General features: G+C 36.4%; 1 protein-coding gene across 1 annotated transcript in view; it reads right to left on the bottom strand.

Annotated features, from left to right (window-relative positions):
- LOC114086516 (uncharacterized) overlaps positions 1 to 22,144 on the bottom strand; it is a 110,934-nt gene that overhangs the window by 40,579 nt on the left and 48,211 nt on the right. The window contains exon 8 of the mRNA XM_071612811.1: positions 14,638 to 14,816. Coding sequence (XP_071468912.1) covers positions 14,638 to 14,816 — 179 coding nt within the window. The remainder of the gene's footprint in view (positions 1 to 14,637; positions 14,817 to 22,144) is intronic.

Here is a 22,144-nt window from a genome sequence, read left to right as displayed (position 1 = left end):
CAGCTCAAGACAAGTTTGTTGCACTCCCTGTCCCTGAAAATATCCTCTTTACATTCTTTAATCAACAATTTCCTTCCTCTCCACATCACTGGATGGTCAAACAGGCTTGTCCAGGTGCGCTGTACAGTGAACCATTAGCTTCCAGCAGGAAATTCCTCTCACCTCCTGCTCCCTCTTATAAGGAAGTGAATCACAGGAGACTTGGCATTCACCTTTGAAACTGGTCAGCTTCTGGTATGCAACAACAATAAAAGGACTTAGATTCAGGAAGAGTGTAGCATATTATTTGTCATAGAAAGAACTTTCTAGAAAAAAAGCAAAATGCAGATTGAGATTGTGCTTAGTTACAGATATTATGGTATTCTGAACATGTTTCTAGAATACTCATAAACTAGAAAATGTTAAAAAAAAAAAAAAGAAGTGAAACCTTCCATGAGGTAACAAGTGAGGGGATACCTCTCCTTCTCTGGGCTGCAGGTGATGGGCAAATGTAAGACTGCCCTCAAAAAGTGTGAATGTTGTGGGGCTAGGGTTGTGGTTCAGTGGCAAAGCGCTTGTCTCACATATGTGCGGCACTGGGTTTGATCCTCAGCACCACATAAAAATAAACAAACAAAATAAAGATATTGTATCTGTATACAACTAAAAAAATTAAAAATATATATATTTTTTAAAAGTGTGAATGTTGGGATATTTTCCTTCAAGAATATACACCTTGGAGATGGTTAGAGAATTTTGAGTCCCACAAACTCAAATGATGACCTGGAACTTTACAAGATTTCTACAAATTCCTGATCTTTGGCAGTCTAGAGATTTCAGACTAACATTTTTAAAATGTGTAAATAAAACTACATAGGATTATAAGACAGAACAATTATATTAAAATATCATTATCAAACTATTAAAGAAAAATTTATGATATATTAACATCTGCTTCAGTAATAGCGTATAAGCTGAAATAATTCATAAAGGAATCAAAAAAGAAGGTGCCTACAGTGGCACAGAGGATTCAAGACTGGTAAAAGGGGTGCAGGATAGCAGCAGGAGGTTCAGATTAGCAGATACTTAAACAAGATTTTCCTAAGGTTGATTTTCTTTAATTTTCAGTGCCACCACTCAAATTCAGTCTCTTATTTCTTGTTTAAATTAAAGGTTTCCTAATTTATCCTATATCCCAAGTTTCCAGCACCACCTCAAAGTCTTCCAAAAAGCTTCCATTCATTTTCAGTTATGCTTCTAGGGTTCAAAACCATTTAGTGGTTCTTCATCAACACGGAAGTAAGGTGAAACTTTACAGTTTGAATTCAAGGTTCTTTAGTATTTGGCTTATCTTTACAGTCCAAGTCTCCATTAGTCTTTTCCATGTACAGTACTTTATGATGCAATCCAATTGGCCTACTTACTGGTTGAATCTCAACACAATCCTGTCTGGCCCTTCCTCAGGATGTTGCTTCCAGATGGAATTCTGTTTCCTACATTGCATGTGCAAGTCATATCCACATTAGAAGTTTTGGATCAGTCAGCACCTATTATGAGTGTAGGAATTTTGTCTTATTCAACTTAGTTTCTAATATAATGATTATCCATCTCCCTTACATATAAAAAATGGTCAGTAAGAGTACTTAAAATTAATGAACAAGAAGATTAAACATGGTATATTGCAAAAGTCCCTAGATTATAAATTGATGAATTGGGGATGGGATTTAAGATAGCACATTTCAGAATCATGCCCCAAAGAGTGGAAGAGCAAGGCACTGTGGCACATGCCTATAATCCCAGTGACTTGAGGGGCTGAGACAGAAGAATTGCAAAGTTGAGGCCAGGCTTGACAACTTAGGAAGAGCCTATATTAAAATAAAGAACAAAAAGGGCTGAGGATATAATTCATTATACACAAAGGTATACATTTATGTAAGAGTGGGAAAAGGAATCCCAACATTTGAAAAGAACAAATAGGGAATCAATCAATAATGAATTTGAAGTCTTTACTTATTTTATTTGGATTATTGTATTTTAATTGTATTTGGTTTTCTTTCTTTATCTTGTTGTTCCTGTTACCATCATGTCCTCACCTAATATAAAAGAGGAAAGGGTGGAGGTGATATTAGGAGAAAGAGGGTTGCATATTGGCCCCAGCCAACTTCACAATGGTGGAATGTCAATATTGGGTGGGAGGACTACAGAGTTTCTTTTACAGGCAAGCTATTTTTTAAAAGGTTACTTGTGTATAATTAGTTTTAACTCAGGCTTTTCCTTTTTTAAATATTACCTGCCTTTAACCTACATGAGATTCTCGATCGAAATTCTCATGCTAACCAACTCCAGCTTCCTAGTTCCCATAGCACCCATTATAGAACAATGCAATCTCATGGCTGCTGATGATATCAGAGTTGATGAATTCTCTGTTCCCTATAAATTATTCAAAAGCAATTTCAACTTACCAGAAATGAATTTCCCTTTCAATGAAAAGGCAAGTTTTGGTCATTTTCACCTTAAAATAATCTAATGATACTCAAGACTTAATAAATGGATACAGAATATTTCTCAAGAAATTTGTCCTTTGAAGGCTAAGCTGGCCTAAATTCATATCTCTTTGCCAGATTCAAATGCAACTTGATATCTCTTAGATGAAAGAACTGGGGGAAGAATTAATATTAAACTGACCTTGAGCTCTCTCAATTTCTGATGAAAAGTTTCAAGTTGCAAATGTTCCTTCTGTGCTTTCAGAACACATTTTTCATAGCTAGAGCAGGCACTCCATTTGCAAGCTTTGTAAGATTGCCTGAGTAGAATTTTATGCAGCTAATTCAATGTTATAATTCCTTGCAATATAACAAACACATCTGACCACCACACAAAATGGCAGTGAGTACAAAGAGACTTAGGAACCATAGCCTAGTTTGCCTTGTCATTGTGTTTGGCCAAAGCAAACAGGAGATGGCAGACTGTGCCATTATGCAATATTTAGGACAAGGATGACTCAGTTTAAATGGAAACATTATCTTAGTTCTGAAGTAAAAGGGCAGATCTGCAAGCAAATACCCTTCATGTAAACAAGGATGATAAACTTATCCCAAAGGGAAAAATGCAAAGGACATTTGTACCTCATGAATAATTTATCTTAATTGTCTATTCTGGAGCTTGTTCCCCAAGAATTTCTCATGAAGAAAAAGGACAATAACTTTAATTGGCTAATTCTTTTGCTGATCTAGCAGATAAATGGGATAAGGCCATTTCATGAAAAAAAAAATGTACTACAGAGCCATAAAATGATTTCCACTCTAATAATATTTTGGTTAAACGTCTTTGAAGAAGTATGAACAGTGGTTTAATAGTCTTTGAGTAAATGTTGTCAGTTTCAGAAACATATTTTCCAAAGGCCCTGCTACAGAGACTACTGCTGCTAATGCTATCAGACATTATGCCCTATTAGAAAAACCTACGTGAGAAAGAAGTTATGTGCTTTCTCTTCAATTTTTTGGAGATTAAAAAAAAAAGGAAATTTATAAGAAAATTTTAAAAATACCTGGTTATATCATGCCAGGCAAGTGGATAATCATGGTCTTTTGTTTGATTATTGGAGTTAGATCAGTGGAAAGATTCTAGTATGTAATTCTAGTATCTAATTAAGATGGAAGATAGGTTTATTGTCATTTTTTTATTGTAGTTAATTTTATTGTAGTTTTTTGGGCATAGTTTTCTAAATCAAATGCAAAGATTCCAATGTAAATGAGGAACATACTGATTTTCTTTATTATTCCAGATCCATTTGTTATATCATCATTGTTTTCTACTGCAGAGCTGAAATTGCATTCTCCCAACCCACTTTTCACTAACAGAACTCCTCCTCTTTGTGTCCCCAAACCAGGATGAGGTGAGGGCTCTGTGCTTTTAACATTTAGGGAGAACACATTACAGCCCACAAAATTACAGCATGCATAGGAAAAATAATATTGTGGCCTTGAAGAATGCCTAATGCTCTTTCTTTATTCAAACCCAGAAAGAAAAATGCCTCTTTAAATATATTATAGATAAGAAATCATGAACTACAAAAATAAACCTATGTTTTTTTTTTCCTAAAGGGAAAAATTAAATATCTCTTAACAACTCTTTAGTGTTTTGAAGGTTTTTGCATGCATTGATCTTTTCTCTCGAGGTGTTTAACCTCTTCCTATTTAGAAGAACTGAACCCGTGCAAGGAGAAAGAAGGGCATACTATTTGAAGAGCTGAAGCTCTGTGAAAATACAAATTCTACAGAGCATCAGTTCAGATTTGGTAGATCTGATGTGATGCCTGGGGTATCTGACAAGTGCCTGGGTGGTTCTAATTTGCTGTTCTCAAGTCACATTTTGAGAAACACTCAGAGAGCTAGAGATAGGCAGTTTTTTTTTTTTTTAATAAAGCTTTTGAAAGAGCTGCTTTTAAGTACTGATCATTTATACTTGGAATTGTCAGTTTGTCCCATCAATGGGTCTTTCTGATTTTTTATGACGTCCTTCTCTCCTTTTACTGGTGTACCCTCTATGGGTGTCACAAGGCTGTACTCATTTACCCAGTCCCACACACTAGGGGAAGGATACATGCTTGACAGGTTCCAGAAAGAGCCCTTCCTTCCCTCATTTAAACTTGATTTCCTTTAGTATCTTTCTTTATACGAGGTAGCAACGCTTACGAAGCAATCTGATTAATTACCCAAAGGTATATAATGATTGAGAATAGTTTTGTGCTTCTGCCTCAGGTCCTTTATTTTAGCTGTTTCTGCTGACTATTCATTCTCCCACGTCTTTTGTTGTTGTTGTTTGTTTAATACCTTACTCATTATCTTTACAGACAAGCTTCTTTGATATTCCTTGGAAATAGCCTCTGAATCTCATCTCACCTGTCAGCCACTCTCAAATAATGATCATGCTGGATTTTATGGTCAGAAATTTTACTTACTCAAATCCAAATAATTTATCACAATGTAAGATCACCTTATATATTCTGTCTTTTTTCTATAGAAAAACATCATTCCATAAAACTGTTGGCCTTTTCTATCATTTTTACACTTCTATCCCTAGCCTATAAGTAAGTTATCAATAAATATTTGGTGTATAACTGAATAAATGTGAATTTCTCCCAGGAATAAATCTCTTAACAGTGGGCATGAAAACAAAGCCTTGCTTTTTTACAATTTACTGAGGTTATGGAAGGTGAGATTTTGTTGTGCAGGGAAAAGCAGATGGTAGTAGAAGAAAGTTAGAAAAGCAAAGGAGTAGGTGAATTTCTGTTCTAAAATGTCCTCGTTTGGGGCAGGCTTTTCAATAGAAGTAGGTCCAAAAAGGTTATCATCCTGAGAAACATGGTCATCCAATGATATAAAATCTCCCTCTAATATCATAACACCCTCCTAAGCCAGAAGTAGCCGCTTATGGTATTCCATGGGCTTCATAAGGGAAGTTACTCAAAGTTGGAGGCAGGTAACCAGTATCAATCCAGATATTTCAGTGGACATTAACTACTTGAGTTGAGTGCTAGGCCTTTTGTTGTAAACTCTATATTTAGAGTTTATTTTATTATTTGGGAAAGTAAGAAGGTAGGTATAAATTATTTCTCATGTATTTTCCAACATTAATAAGAATTTTGATTCAAACTGCCGTCTACCAGGGGATATGAAAAACTGTGAGTAAGTGACTCCACCTACTGGGTGACTCTTAAATTACAAATAAGGTTCCAATGAATTATGAAAACTTGGAGACTTCCTTAAGGTCTCTATTATATTGAGTTTATGTCTCTCTATGTCTGTTTCTCTCTCTCTCTCTCTCTCTCTCTCTCTCTCTCTCACACACACACACACGCGCGCGCGCGCACACACACCATTCTTTCTGAATGGTGAAGGCACTTTCCATGGGTATGTCTTTGTTTTATTCCTGTGGACTCAGAATCATGGTCACAAATTTTACTTAATAGGTCTTCCATTTGCCTCTTTGTGGTCTCATACCTTTTGCTAGGAATGACAGGACAGTAAAACAGGTGGGATGGGAAACCAGAGATAGCTGAGATCTGCATTAGAACCAGATCCACTGTGGTAGGCAAAGCACCATGGTGTGACAGGAGCTGGGTCAGAGTCTATAGTCTGTAGGGGCAGGGAGTTTGCAAGTAGTCACAAAAACGAGAAGGAAAGCACTAGGATGGAAGCTTGACGTAGTATAAAGAAAGAACATGATTTGATCCTTTTAACCAAGCATACTTGATTTTGAATCTGTATTCAGTTATTAGTTACATGATCACAAGCAATTTGCCAAGAATGGAGAAAGGAGATGTACTCTAGTATAGTATTTGAAATTATGTAACAGCCCTTGTAGTGATTGGTTTGCATGTAACTTAATTGAATGTAACTTAATTTAATTCACATAAAAGCCTTATCAAGTAGATATAATTTCCTATGACATTCTGGTGACCTGTTGTTTTTCTCATTTTGCACACTCTTCTTGGATAATCCAGCATGATCATTATTTAAATAACCACCTATATTGCTCAAGCAGACACCTGACTGCAGTGGGATAGAAAAAGAATTGAGAAAGAGTGTGAGAAATCTCTTTCCAAAAGTTTGCATTAGGAAAGGAGAAGAGAAATAAAAACTAGTTGAAAGAAATGTGTTTTCAAAGGGGTTTCCCCCTTCTCCCTTGAGATGGCAAAGACAAATGTGATTTTACATTGAAAAAAACCCAAAATTTAAAAATCTAGATAATCCAAACAAGACCAGTCACAGCAAGACAGATTCACTTTCTGACTAAGAGGTTCTTGTCTCATGAACAACCTCTTTTCATTCTACTGATCACTTCCATCCTCTCAAAACACATTTCCTCGGAACCCTTTGGTTTTCCTCTTAGCCCACTGGCTATCTCTGGATCTATTACCAAACCCTCCTCCCTGTGCCAGACTTCTGACAGAATCTGTCTTCTACCTAAGGGCTAGGTTCTCAGCTCTCTTCTTTTATAATCTACATTCTTCCTAGGTGACTTCTTAGCATACAATATCAACTAAACATGCAAATGATTAACACCACCAGTCTCTTTCCACATCTCTACCAAGTGCTCCAACACAGTCTTTGCCTGGATATATTGGGTGATAAACATAACTACAAAGTACTCTCACAAATCAACTCTAATGTTTCCTTCCACTGTCCAATCAAACCTACCCTTTGGGCCTGGTTTTCTTATGACACTTGGATTGTTTCCAGGGTAAGTCCCAACAGCTACCAACTTTTCTAGTAAGCTTTAGTTGACTAAGAGTTGTTGCATAAAATCTTTATTCTAAGACTGTGGTCTGTAGAATCAGAATGACCTTCAGAGCCCACATTATTCACTTTCTCTACCCTGCCTCCATTTAGTTACAGAACTTTATAATTCTGTAAAATGAACTGTTAGCCTCTTGAAAATTTTGAAGGGAGTATACATCACTTTCCTTTGATAAAAGGAAATGCAGATTAAGAGGTCTACTTACAAAAGAAATTCAACATACGTAACTGAAATAATTAATCCTATTTCATGCTTTCAATTTTAATCTTTGTTGACAATGAAGTCTTCTCTCATTGTGTGTGCCATGCCATCCACTAGACTCCTTCTCCAACACAGCAGAGTAAATATGCAATGACAATCAGAACTCTTGAAATAGAGACAAGCATTTACAGCACAGTACACTGCTTTTTTCTTCGAGCATCTGTAAAGCCCAGTGTGTGAAGAGCCTCCCAATTCCCCACACACACACCCACATTTGGGTTCTTGCATATAGATTCATAGAACAGAACAAAAACTGGCTTGTTTTTCTACATTATAAAGGGAATGCCTCCTTTTATTTTTAACTTGGTTGAACATTCAGTCTTCATTTTCATAAAGTTCAACCTGCTATTGGCACTAATGGCCTGATATAGCCAACCTTTTTTAGGATAAATAGTAAATAGGTTGGCCATCATTCCTCTTCTTTTGTGTCTTCAACTTTTTTCTCTCTTTCTCTATACTCCACCCCCAGGATTCACATTTAAACTGGTAACTTACATTTTAAAAACTATGACAAAAACAGCTTTTCTCTCATACCATCTTCCTTGTCAGTTGTCACTGGAGTTCTCCTTTTGGTATTGGCAAACTAGTTGGTCAAGCATCACCTCTACTGCTGAGAAAATGGAAGAGTTGAAATATATGTCTCTAAATATTGCACAGAGCTAGGAAGAAAATGAATATTAATGAAGGTAAAACCCAGCAGAAGAACCCAACATCAGGGTCATACCCATTTGAAGAGGCTGAGAAATAAACAGAGCATTCAACAGTTATGGAGCTGACCATCTGTTAAGGAGGTATTCCTGATAGGTCATGATCTGAGCTAGATCTCTGAAGAATAACCCTGGAAATTAGGTGACTGAGGCAAATGCCAACCCTCACAGGCACTGAAGGTTGTCTTACAACCACTCCAGCACTGATAAGATTGAGATGACCTTGAATTATGAGTACTTTTATCTTTATAACAGAAACAAAATTACAGAAATGGAAGATGACAGAACAAATTTATGGGGCATCCAGATAAAGGAATCATTAGACATGGACTTTAACAGACGATGTTAGTATGTTAAAAGAAATGAAAGACAAGCTTGAGAATTTCAGCATAAACAGGAAATTATAAAAATAATCAAATAGAAAGTAGAAGTGAAAATGTAAGTACTGAAGTTCAGAACTTTATGGAGTTAATTTGCTATTTAATTATACAGTTGCAAGTATGTCAGAAGAATATATACAAAATAAAGCATAGAGAGACAAGAGTTTTTTCTTAGCTTTCTGTTGAGAAAGTAGTTGAGATCTTATTGTCACAATGAAAGTCAAAAGAAAATGTAAAGACACATTCAAAGTTCTGAAAGGAAACAACCACCAAATCTATAATTCTATAGCCAATAAAAATTCTTAAAGTATTAAGGAGAGACAAAGATATTTGCTAAAACTGAAAAATTCATCACCAATAGACCACTCACTAAACAGTGTCCTGCTAGAAGAAGAAAAATAATCTCAGGCTAAACATTTGAAGATGCAGGAAGAGGAATATTAATAGGAGAGGTAAATATGTGGATAAATATAAAATAATACCAATAATATGTCATAGGAGTTATTGTCTATGTAGAATTAAAATACAAAACATCATGAATATATTACTTATATAATATTTAAATTAAGTGCTGTGAATTCCATAAAATAGTACAAGTATTAATTTACATTAAACTTTAATAAGTCAATGTATGAGGCAAACTTTTAGGTAACTTAAAGTTATAATAAAAGAATTTTAATAACTATGATATATATGGAATAATAAAACTATTAAATCACTGAAAGGAAGAAAAATGAGGAAAAGAAAATATGGAACAGAGGGGCAAATTGAAAGAAAAATAGTGATAGCAGACAAATTCAATGATATTAGTATTTGCATTCATTGTATATGAACTAGACACTTTTAAGTTATCTGCTTCTGAAGTCTCTTTTGCAGTTAAGCTTTTTAGAAGACTAGTCTCTGAATGCTGTTTTCAAATTTCAACTCACATTAATGAATTGGCTCTGTCTAAACCCACTTGAGTCTGCTTTTGCCAAAATTACCAATGACCTCTGTGATGCATAATTGAACAGATGCTCTCCAATAGTCATTGTTACATGGTCCCTCTGTGGCATGGGGAAACAGTAATCACCTTCCTTCCTGAAACTTCAGTTTTTCTCTTGGCTCTATGACACACGCCTTCCTAGGTTTTGTTTATCCCTCTCTGGCTACCCCCTCAATCACTTTTCCTATTTTCTCCTTCTCTGCCCACCTTCTGCTTATGTTAAGGGCTCTCTCTCTCTCTCTCTCTCTCTCTCTCTCTCTCTCTCTCTCTCTCTCTCTCTCTTCCTTTACATTCTCTCCCTTAGCAAGGGCATCAATTTCTGTGACTTTAAACACTACACACACTCACTACATGACATACTATAATATCTCTATATATCTTTGTATATAATCTCTCTCTCTCTCTCTCTCTCTCTCTCTCTCTCTCTCTCTCTCTCTCTCACACACACACACACAACACACACACACACACTTTTCAATTTTTCTTCCTAGCTCCAATCTTGAATATTCAAATGCCTACATAAAAAGGGCACCCACAATGTCAACCACAATACCACTCGATTCAAACTGAACTACTAACCTTTCTTCATTCTATACTTCTGTATCTGCTCCTGTTCCAATAGTAATCCAACCACTTACTTTTGAAAAAACTTCAGAACCATCCTTATCTACCCTTTCTCTAAGTGGCAGAAGGGATATCCCCATCATCACACATACACTTTCATGTGTTGAAACCTCGTTCCTTAATGTAGAGGCATTTGGAGGTGTGATATTTGGAAATTAGGTCACTAGGGTGAAGCCTTCATGAATGGGATTAAGACCTTTACAAAATAGACTTCTAAGAATCCCTTGTCCCTTTCACCATGTGAGACATGTGAAAAGATGGTCTCCTATGAAGCAGGAAGGGGGTTCTCAAAGCCAGTGAAGCTGTTCGTGCTTTGAATCCAGACTTCTCAAGCTCCAGAACTGTGCAAAATAAGTTTCCATTGCTTATAAGGTGCCCAGTTTATGGTATTTTGTTATAGCCGTCCTGAAAGACTAAGATACCACATTTAGTCCATTACCCAATCTTATTAATCCTGGTTTTTAAAGATATCTGGAAATCTGTCTAGTAAAATACTCTTACCTGGGTCAAGACTGTTACCTCTTGCCTAGAAAGCACTGACTTTCAAAGTGGAATTTTCATTCCACGCTAATCACCCTCCAATTCATTCTCAACACTAAGGCAGAATGAGCTTTTGAAAATCGCCTTACCTAAAACACTTGATGGCTTTCTATTATGGTTAGAAGAATATGAAAAAGTCCTCTTACTGTCTCAGGGCCTGCGTGATTGGTTTCTTGCCTACCTTCTATGCCTGACCTTCTTTTTCTGCCCTCCACCTTCCACTCTGGCTTTAGCTACACTGGACTTTTTCTAATATCCTCAAATATGACACACCTTTTTCTAGCCTGGAGACTGCACACATGTTGTTTCTCCTGGCTGGAGAAGGCTCATCCCAACTGGGTAATTATTATTCAGCCCTCGGGTATCACCTAAAATGTTATATCCTTGAAAAGGAACTCATTACATATCCCCCCATTCTAATTTATCTAGACCATTCATTTTACTTTTGTTCCAATTGTCAATTTATTGCCTCTTAGCCTCTGTTCAAATTCAACTCTTAAAATATGCTATGTAGTAAAAGACTGAATTCCTTGACATTTACAGTACATTTACATTTTCCTTTACATTTAGCATAGTGCTAAGATTTCTCAGTAGAGGGTGCTAGAGGAGCATTGCAGGGGGAAGGGATGATTTTTGCTCTTTCAGCTGCAGCAGGGTGGGTCCACAGTGTGAATGTATGAACAACTGGGGGGTGCTTTGTCTCAGCCATGCACCCAGAACTCGCTGTGCTCCTGAAAACTTGCAGCTCTAGTTTGGCCTGGTGATCACCTTCCTGCAACTCTCTCCATAAGGATTTCCTATGCTATAGGTCTCTAGCCCATCCTGATGTCCTGATCTCCTCTGCTCACTTCCCTCTTCCCCTAGGTTTCCTGCCCCCACCCCTCCCGCCTTACAGTCCTTTCCAGACCACCACTTCTTGACAAAGTCTTTCTAAAAATGCACACCTCATGCTCTAGGCCTTCTGCCACCTGAGCACTCTCATTCTCATTGCATAACTATCTAGCAACAACCAGCTGAGATTTGCCTGCCGGATCTGTGCCTGAAAGGGTTGTTTTCTGTTTGTCCTATGATTACAGACTTAACAATGGCCTGGCAAAGTGATGAGCTCTGCCATCCTGTGAATTAAACTGATTTTCTAATGAGATATGAATCCCAAATCTTAGAGAAGGATCCCCCTTCCAAGTTGGTCATTTCTTGGATATGCTGTCTTGGTGTCATATAGAATTTTCTTATATTTTATACTTATTCTTTTATTATAGTTTAAGAACTTTTTATATTGAACTTCCCTTGTTTAAAAGCATTCTATGAGGCTGTCTCTTGGTTCCATCCAGACTGCTGCAATTTTCTTCTCCCTATAATTTTACTTATAGGACTAATCACAATTGTGTGATTATTTCTTAGTAACAGTCTCTTCCACAGAACTATAAGCACAAACAGGGCAGGCTACGTGTCTGTTTTGATACCTTCCCAGTGCTTCCATAATGCCTGGCTAATAAAAAGCACTCAATAAATATTTGCTGCATGAATGAATACTGTGTGGCCGGGTTCATTTTCTGCTAATTTATTCTGTTATGTTCTTCTTATGCTCCATTAACTCTTGTGAGTCATTGCTATCTATTCTAAAGATCAGACATAATGTATTCTGGAATTTGGAGCACTACAAGGGATCTGATTTTGGCTCTTTATAAACAAAATAAAGCTGTATTCCCATCTCCATATTGATACCTATTGTGGCAATGACGGTCACAGTTGCATTTGCTCATGATAGCTTTTTCTTTTGTGTACAAACTATAAAATCCACATTTTTTTCAAAAGAAAACTAGAGGCAATTAAAACATATTTTAACACTAACTATTATTATCGCTAAAGTTCCAACTTTTTAACATAAATTCTACCCCAGAATTCATACACTCAAATCCCAACAGGGCCTTGTGGGTAATTCAAATGACTGGGCTCAGGGTAAGGAAATGAAGAGTAGTGGGGATTATGGCCAATTGCACAGCACATGCTTCACCTGAATTCATTTAATTAAAAAATTTATGAAAACACTATGGAAGCCAAACACAACACCTGCAAGCAACACCAGTCCTATGACCACTGCCTGGCAAACCCAGACCTAAAATATTGGCTCCAGATGCCATCTGAATTTCAAAAACCAGGAATCTTCAAACAAGGGGTGCCTGACTTAAAGTTATTTTATGTATTTATTTTGCTGAAAATAACATTGAAATCTAGCTATTAATTAATATTATTAATAATATTAATACTGTTTTATAAGAGGAAACCAAATTATCCATCAAAGGCAGTAAGTACATAATCTCAGGATACCAATGTCAAGAAAGAACAATTGGCAAGCTTAGATGAGCTGTTGTTGTGAAACTCACCTAGGCTACAAATCAAAATCAACTTGAAAGCTTAGAAAAGAATGCACAAATTCAAGGACCACTCTTGGAGATTCAGGAAGAGAGGAGACAGTTTGCCCGTGTACTTTGAAAAATTCTGGGGCTTCTGAAATAACACCTAGACTGGAAACTTCTGGTCTATTCCACTTTAGCACTCAGACAACAGAAATCAAGGATAGATCATCATTTCTCATCCTAACTAGAGAAAATTTTTATTTTCCTGCACTGGAGGGAGACAAAGTTTTTCAGAATAGTTTATAGGGCTCACATTTCCATGAAAGCATAGCATCCCATGTTCTGTGTCACAAATAGATGGTTTATATTGTATGTACATATATATGTGTATATACAATATATATATGTGTGTATATACATATATACACATTAAAATCTAGCTATTAATTAATACTATTAATACTAATTAATACTATACACACACACATATATATATATGTGTATATATATATGTATATATATATATGTACAACTTAAAGTTAGGAAACTAGGGTAATATAAATTAAAGGAAGAAAAAATAAGATTGTGTAATGAATGAGGTAAATCAAAACTCCTGCTTTGAACTCACAAATAATGTCAAAGTGAAGCCAGTAGGTGGTCCTTTAACAGATGGGAGAGTGTATGCACTCCTTAGGAAAAAGAGTCCATCTAGCTCCTGCCAACACCCAGACTATTTCAAGAGAAACTGGAAATTGAGATGTCCACGTGAAACCTCTGTTTTTACCATGTTTGCATCTGATTAAAAAGTATTAGACACTGGATTTCATGGGGCTGATAAAACACTTATGCTGACAAAATGTGAACTGCACATTAGAATCACCTGAAATGCTTTCCCCATATGTATGGGCCTGGGCTCCATCCCAGACCTGCCAAATGAGAAACATCTGGGAGGAGAACTAAGCTTGCATATTTTGAGAATATTCCCTAGATGATTCCAATTTTCACCTATAGGTAGAAATCACCTAAGAGATTTTGGAAAATGAAACAAGGTATTCCAGGCCACTTCCCTGGTGCTCTGCCTCAGGAGCATTAATGACATCCTAGTCTTATCACACAGGGAACAGTGCCTGAGCTCTTCAGCCCTGGCCACCTGTGCTTTGCCTTAGGTCCACCTTGATTTCTCTAAATATTCAGTTTGGTTCTTATTTTCTTGGCTTTGATAAGAAAGTTTTCACAGAGAAGATGAAAATAGGAGCAGACAAGATAGAAACTTATGCCAGCCTTGATTTATGCAGCAGCAGAGAAAATAAATTACAATTCTCCAAGCTTTTGAAGAAAGAAAAAGTTTCCAAAAAGTCACAGAAGAGAACACTGTTTCCAGAATCCTGCAACATGGCACCATACAAGAGACTACTTGGGACACAGAATAGTTCATAGGACTGCTTTGCCTATTGCTTCTTGTTCTTCTCCCGGGGCCAGCCCTTACCCATACCCTCAGTTACCTTTTTATGTTTGTAATAGTGGAGACAGCCATCATGTTTCAGCACAAACCACCTCTTCCTCCAACCCTTCATGAAGCCAGAGTGAGTCCTCTTATGTAGATAGCCACGGCAGGTGGGCCGGGGGGTATTGGGACAATGGCTGATGTCAGATCCCACCACCAAAGTCAAGATGTCTGGACCTAAAGGCATGAATATAACATTGTTCAGTGGCTAGAAATCTTCAAATCAACTGGAAGGACACTAATATTCAGGAGTAGATGAGGAAACAGTTATAGCTTTTAGAAATGGAATTAAATAGAATTTTAGCTTAGGAATGAAACGAATTCCTTAGCGATTAAAACCCTCATGTTTTTTAGGAAAATAAAAATTGGTGAGGTAAAGTGACTTCCTCAAGGACTCACATCCTACAAGGGGCTGAGTCAGATACAGGACCCAGGTGTCCTGACTTCCAGGACACAGTTCTTTCATTCAACCATAATGACCTATTGGTTCTAATTATGAACTCAGTTCTGTTCATTTTCATTTTGGGCCTATTTGACCCAAGTAAGCAAAAGGGAAGATTTAAGTCACTGCTTAAATAAGCAAAAGGGAATATTTAAGACACTGTTGCCAATAGTGTCTCTCATCAAAATCAATTACCAACCCTTGAACTTGGAAGTAGAAGAAGATCTAGGAGGGCTAAAGTGCTTTCCCCCACCTACATATCTGATTTAAGCTAAGAGTTTAACCCTGAGCTTCCAGATTCCTATCTTCTCTTTCTTAGAAAGCCTTTGGTGCTTGGATTTAATGACATCTTCTTCCCCATAGGACTGGATGGTGTGTAGCTTGGGGAAATTGTCCCTGTCCCTGTTAATATGAGGTCATTGTGCTTTGATGCTGCCAATGTGGACATAGACTTTTATCATACACCTATCTTATGATGTCTCAAGACAACACTCTGAATGTCACTCAGACAGACAGCAACCCTGACATGCTTTGAAGACTGCAAATGGGGTATGACTTCATTTACAATTCCTCTGAGAGAGAGGCCACATCCCTGAAGGGGGACATTTGGCCTTGGCTGCGCTGACTTCATCATGATGTCTGACATTGAGATTACCGATCTGTTTAGAGCTGTCTATGGAAATGGGGGTCAGTGAGGAGACTCCTCTTCTATAAATGACAAGCTCCAACCCAGGGGATCATTCCTGGCTGAGCCACATGGCCCTGAAAATAAAGATTTGTCCCAGAAAGGCTGACACAGTCTTAACTTTAGCAGCACGCAATGCACCTTGGTAATTAAATAACTCTCTGTGTGTCAAGATAATTCTTCATTGCCATGTAAATACATTTTAATTTATTGAACTGCCCTTAAGCTCCTGTCAAAAACACATCCAAAAAAATTAGAGGAAATGCTCCAGATTGACCAGCAACCCACAAATGTCTTTGTCTTTGGACTTCAGTCCCCAAAGAACTGCACTCCTGGACTAATATGCATAGTTGACACATCTGCCAATTTATTTATGTACTGTTGCAGTGGGTGCCCCTTGAGGTCATTTTTCTCTTGCTTACATAGTCTGCATATGGGTTTCTCTGATACTGATCAGGCCAAGCTTGTATTTCAGTCTGGCCATAAACAAAACTTGGTGTACCACAAAAAATTCTCTCTGGGGTAGGGATACAGATGGCCCTGCTGCAGCATAGTGTCATCATAGTAGAAGGAAGTTTTTCACATGCAGGTTTCGGACATGAGCCGGATGCATCGGGAGTTTCTGAGTTCCAAACAGCTGTCGGGCAGTGGTGGTTTTTATACTATTCATCCAATTCTATCAGGGCCCAGAGGACTTGGACCTGACATTCACAGAGAAGCTTAATTTAAGATTTTAGACAGTTGATCTTAACTTCAAAAGAAGTTATTAGTATAGTCATTGTACTGTGTGTGTGTGTGTGTGTGTGTGTGTGTGTGTGTGTTTGTTAAAAGAACTAAATTGTCAAGTAGGAACGTTTAAAGCCTCCTGGTTTTGTTATCATATATTTATTAACTTACTGGGAGCTTAAAATTAGGAAGTGTCTTTAGTTCAATGCTTTAAAAATCAAATAAGAATGCAAATCAGCCAGTGGTTTGCTAAACTGCATATCCTCACTCAGTGGGTCTGCATGAGGCCTGAGATTCTGAATTTGTAACAAGCTCTCAGGTAATGTTTGACTACAATTTGAATTGCAAGTTCTCAGGTACCTCTCAGTTTCCAAGAGGCTCTGTTATTTAGCACAGTCTTTGCCACCAACTTCCATATTTCTTCCTCTCCTTGATTATGATTTACCAGTCTCTGCCTGCTTCCATTTTCAGTCCCTATATTTCTCAGCAACAAAACTAGCTCCCTCCTTTGCTTCTTTTTCTATGTATCTCTCCAACCTGAAGAATTACTTTCCTTTTCTGGACATCTTGCTTGTTTTTTGGTGGTGGGTGGGATGAAGGATGTGGGAAAGTAAATATCTGCAGCCTGAGATTAAAGAGTCAAGAGAACTTCCAGTTTCATTAGATGAAAAAAAGCTTGAAAACTAAATCTTTAGCAAATTTAGCTCTTTGGTGATGATGTTCTTCAAAGCAAAAGCTACCCAGCAAGCTCTTCTTTCCTAGCACTTTGGCCCAGAGCTTTGAAAGTAAGGAGTTGTGTGAGGTTATTTACAGCTACAGGAAAGAGAAAAAATAATTTCTTTTTCTAATTCACACTTTCTCCTTGGCTTACCGTCTTCTTATTATGCCACCAATCTTAAACTGTGTCAGAGTCACACCTCTGCTGTCAGACAAACTCTACCACCCTCGTCAGCACAGAGGAGAAATGTGCAAGACAAGTACTGTCCCTGAGGGCTTGCTGTGTGCTTCACAGCTGAGGGCCTGGGCTCCAGAGGTACCTGTGTGCTTGATTTTAGTGAAGCCTGCACTTAGTGAAGCAAAGTAGCCCAGAAGAAGGTGAAGGACTCTGGACTGATTAAGCTTTACTGTGTTCCTTTACTCTTTTTTATTGTTGATTAAATCTTCTACATGAGTCTGCAAATAAGGAGCCCTATACATGTATAGAAAAGCCAAAAACAAAAAGTAAGGGACACCAAACTAAAACAAATATTCACACAGAGACATTGTCATCACAATGTGACACTGAGCACTTTTAAAAAAATTGTTTTGGTCTTCCTGTCAGCAAAATCAAAGTATTTTAACAGGTGTGTGTGATCAGTACTATTAAATAGTAATCCTAATTATGAAATTAGACTTCCTAATCTTCAGTAAATCTCCTTTGTCACGCTAGTCTTGGGAGGTAACACTGGTGTTGGGAGTCTAAGAAAATACACTTGTAATCATAGGGCCATAGCATGTCTCTGAGATGCCGTGCTCTGATGCAGGGCTGTTTGTGAAAGAATCATCAGGGAGAGTTAACACAAATTACAAATGTGCAGACCACGACCACAAATTTCTTACCAGTGACTAATATACAGCTAGATTTAGGATTCAACATGTGGCAAAAAGTGATTTGATTTTCACAAATATAGATCAATTTCATGGTCATGTATATTCTTCTTGTAGACCCACCCTCCCCAGTAATCCTGTTTTGTTCTGCCTTCTTTCACCATTACTGCCTATATATTTTAGAATGTAGATGGGGCTAAAGTTGTTTTTTTGGGTTCCCCTTTCTTGAGAAAGACTATCTGCCTATATCAGGAAGCATTCCTCTGTTGCTGTTGAACTCTGGTGTTCTTGATTCTCAGATCAGCTGATTGTCACATTCAGATTCTGGCACATGGTTCTCTGCAAGACCTCTTTTTGCTTTATTTCATTTTGTTTTGTTTTACTTTATTTTCTCGTCAGGCATTCTGTCCCTTACAAAACACACTGACTGTGGTATTTTGTGTACATTGGTTTATTTTTAGAAACAATATTATGCTAAGATGTAGTTCTATATCTTTCTCTCTCACTCTGCTTTGTTTCTCCCCTCCTCTCTCTTTTATTTTCAACTCAAAACCATGTTTTACAAATCTATCCATGGTCCTGGCTACTGTTGTGAAGTGAGGTGTAGAAACGCAGAGTGTGAATCTCTTGTGGTTTACTTATCCTTTCATCTAGTGATGGCCACCCAAACTGCCTGTAATTCTTTTCTACTACATAGAACACTGCAACAAATGCCGTTGCATGGGTCCCTTTGCAAGTTTTTTTGGGGTTGTTCATGCTAAAGTGCAACTGCTAGGATATAAGATTTATAGGCACTGCCCTAGTCACTGCAAGATTGCTCTCTGAAATGCCGGCATCCCCTAAGGAGTGCACGAGGAGGCTCATTTCCTTATCCTTTCTGTCTTGTATTTCTATTATTTCAATCATTGTTGTTTTTTTTTTAAATTTTTAGGATTTAAACTATCATCTTGCTGATAATTTGCATTTCTTTGATTACTGACAAAGTTATTTTCCTACAATTTCTTTTATTGACAATGCTTTCAACTTTACAATAGAAGTCTTTAATATAGCTGAAGTCCACATTTGTAAAAGATATAAAGGTTAAGCCATAATGCTTGAATCCAGCTAACTTCTCTGTAAAAGTGAGATTTTTTTAGAAATTTTGTCCTCTCCTCATTGTTTTGTGGGGTTACCTTTTCCATATATAAAGTTTTGATTAATATTTGAGTATGTTTTTGAGCCTTCTAGTCCTTTTCTTTCCACTAGTCTTTATCTGTTCTGTGGAAGAACTCCACCTTTTATATATTATTATAGATTTGTAATATATCTTAGTATCTGGTATGAAAAGTCCTTTGCTATGGCTTGCCTTATTTACAAATGACATAGTTATTTGCAGATATTTAGTTTTCTACATATTTGAGGATAAGTGTGACAAGCCGCACACAATTTATTAAAAATTTATTGGAATGTTATTGAATTTTTATATTCATTTTGGGTGAATTAAGATCTTTACAAATTTTTCCACCTCATTTCCAAGTATTTAAATTTTCTTTTATGTACCTTGAGGGAACCATAAATACTTTTTCCATGAAGTTCTTGTGCATTTTTTTTTGTTAGATTAATTCTTACCTACCCTATAATTTGGTTGATAATGTTAATCATATATCATTTTCTTTTTGTTTTTTACTGATGTAAGCAGATACTACTGATTTTTATAAGGTGATCTTGGTTTGGTCAGTCTTTGTCTATTTAGTTCTAGATGCTGGACTGCTGATTCAGTTATACTCATATAATCTGCCAACGATAACATTTTTTTCTCTTTCCTCCTAGAACATTTCTCTTTCCTTCTCTTGCATGTGTTATTGGATTCGTCAGGCCCTTTGATATTTTGATAAATAGGGTTGTTATTATCAGCATTGTCTTTTTTCATTATCAAAAGAAATGTGTTCAAAGTTTCTCTGTTATATGTTTTGATCTTGTGTGTGTACTTTTTTTGATGATTAGGATTTGGGTAGTGTTATGGTATGGATCTTAAAAGTCCCCCAAAGGCCCATATGCTAAAGGTTTGGTAGCCAAACTGTCATGCTATTGAGAGGTGGTGAAACTTTAGGAGGTAGGGCCTAGTGGAAAGAAATGAAGTTGCTGGGGTTGTGCCCTTGAAAGGACACTGAGAATCTGTTCCCTCGTTTTGTCTCTATTGCTTTCTGATTGTCTCTCTTGCCTCCCCTCCCAGGCATTCTTGCCATGATAGACTGTGCCACCACAGGCCCAAAGCAGCAGGTCCAAGCAATCATGAATTGAAATTTTTGAAGCTATGAGCCAAAATAAACTTTTTATCTTTTTAAGTTTATTTTTTTCAGGTATTTTGTCATAGTAACAGGGTCATAGTAACAGAAAGCTGACTAATATAGGCAGATAGTCTTTCTCAAGTTAAGAAAGAAAACTGCTATTCCTACTGTTTAGTGGACTTAAAAAGTTATTATTTTATTAATTAATTTAATTACATTATAGATAGAGAATATAATCTATATGATGTCAAGTGCCTGAAATTTATTGAGACTTCATTCTTAGCTTAATATATTGTCAATTTTTATGAATGTTCTTTTGTGTTCAGAAAAAGAGTATGTATGCTCTGCAGGATATAGAATTTATTTTCTTTAAACTTATGAATGAAGTTCAAATTTACTAATACTTTTTTTAATTTTAAATATCAATTCTTCTTACTTATAACAAGAATTAATAATAAAATTTTATTTATTTATTTAGCCTGGTGTCTACCCTGTTAACAAATTTTTAAGTGTATAACACACTATTGTTGACTACTGGTAAAATGTTCTGGAGATGTCTGGAAATTATTCAGTTGCAACACTTAAATTTTATACTCGTTAGATTAACAACTCCCTCATTTTACCTTTGTCTAGCTCCTGGAAATCTCCATTATATTCTTTGCTTCTATGATTTTGACTATTTGAAATACATCACATAAATGTAATCATTCAGTGTTTTTTCCTGTGACTGGATTATTTCACTTTGCATACTATCCACAAGGTTCATCCATGTTGACATATTTTGCAGTATTACCTTCTTTTTTAAATGCTCACTGGTATTTAATTATTTGTATACCACATTTTCTTTAATCCATCTACCAATGAACCTTTAGGTTGTTTCCACATCTTATCTTTTATGAAGAGTGCTGCAATGAACATGGGAGTGCAGATCTTTGGGATCCTGATTTCATTCCCTTTGAAAACACACCCACAACTGAGAGTCCTAGGTCATACAGTAATTCTCTTTGGTTTTTTGAAGTCTTTTCACACTATCTTCCATAGTAGCTGCACATTCTATATTCCTGTTAACAGTATGCAAGGATTTCAATTTTTCTACCTCCTTTCCAACACATGTTGTCTACAGTTTTTATTTTATTTTATTTTTGTAGTAGCCATCCTGACAGATAAGAGGTGATATCTCAGTGTGATTTTGATTTGCATTTCTGTAACAATTAGTGACACTGATCTTTTTTTTTTTTTTTTTTTTGTATTCTTGATGGTTCTTTGCATGTCTTCTTTGGAGAAGTATCAAATCCTTAGCTCATTTTTAAATTGGATTACTATGTTTTTTTTTTTTTTTCTTTTTCTTTTTAATTTTTTTTTTAATTTTTGCTTTTGAGCTTTAGAAATTCCTTATACATTTTGGATATTAACTATAATGAGAATGTTTTTAGTTTGATGTATCCTATTGATTTATTTTTGGTTTTGTTACCTGTATTTTTGTTTTTATATAAAAAAATCACTGCTAAAATCAATATCATGAAAAAAATTTCAATTTGTTTTCTTTTAGGAGTTTTAGTTCTTAAATTTTTAATTCATTTTGCATTCATTTTTGTGTATGGTGTAATATAAAGATCCAATTACATTCATTTGCATGTGGATATTCAGTATTTTCAACACCATACATTGAAGACACCATTTCCCCCCATTGTGCATTTTTGATATGCCATCAAAGATCAGTTGACTATATAAGCATAGCTGTATTTCTGGGCTGTCTGTTATATTCTTCTGAACTATTTGTCTATTTGTATGTCAGTAC

This window comes from Marmota flaviventris, chromosome 5 (assembly GCF_047511675.1).
Source record: "Marmota flaviventris isolate mMarFla1 chromosome 5, mMarFla1.hap1, whole genome shotgun sequence".
NCBI lineage: Eukaryota > Metazoa > Chordata > Mammalia > Rodentia > Sciuridae > Marmota > Marmota flaviventris.
Note: the sequence above shows the minus strand (reverse complement) of the source record. Positions and strands in the feature narration are given on the sequence as shown.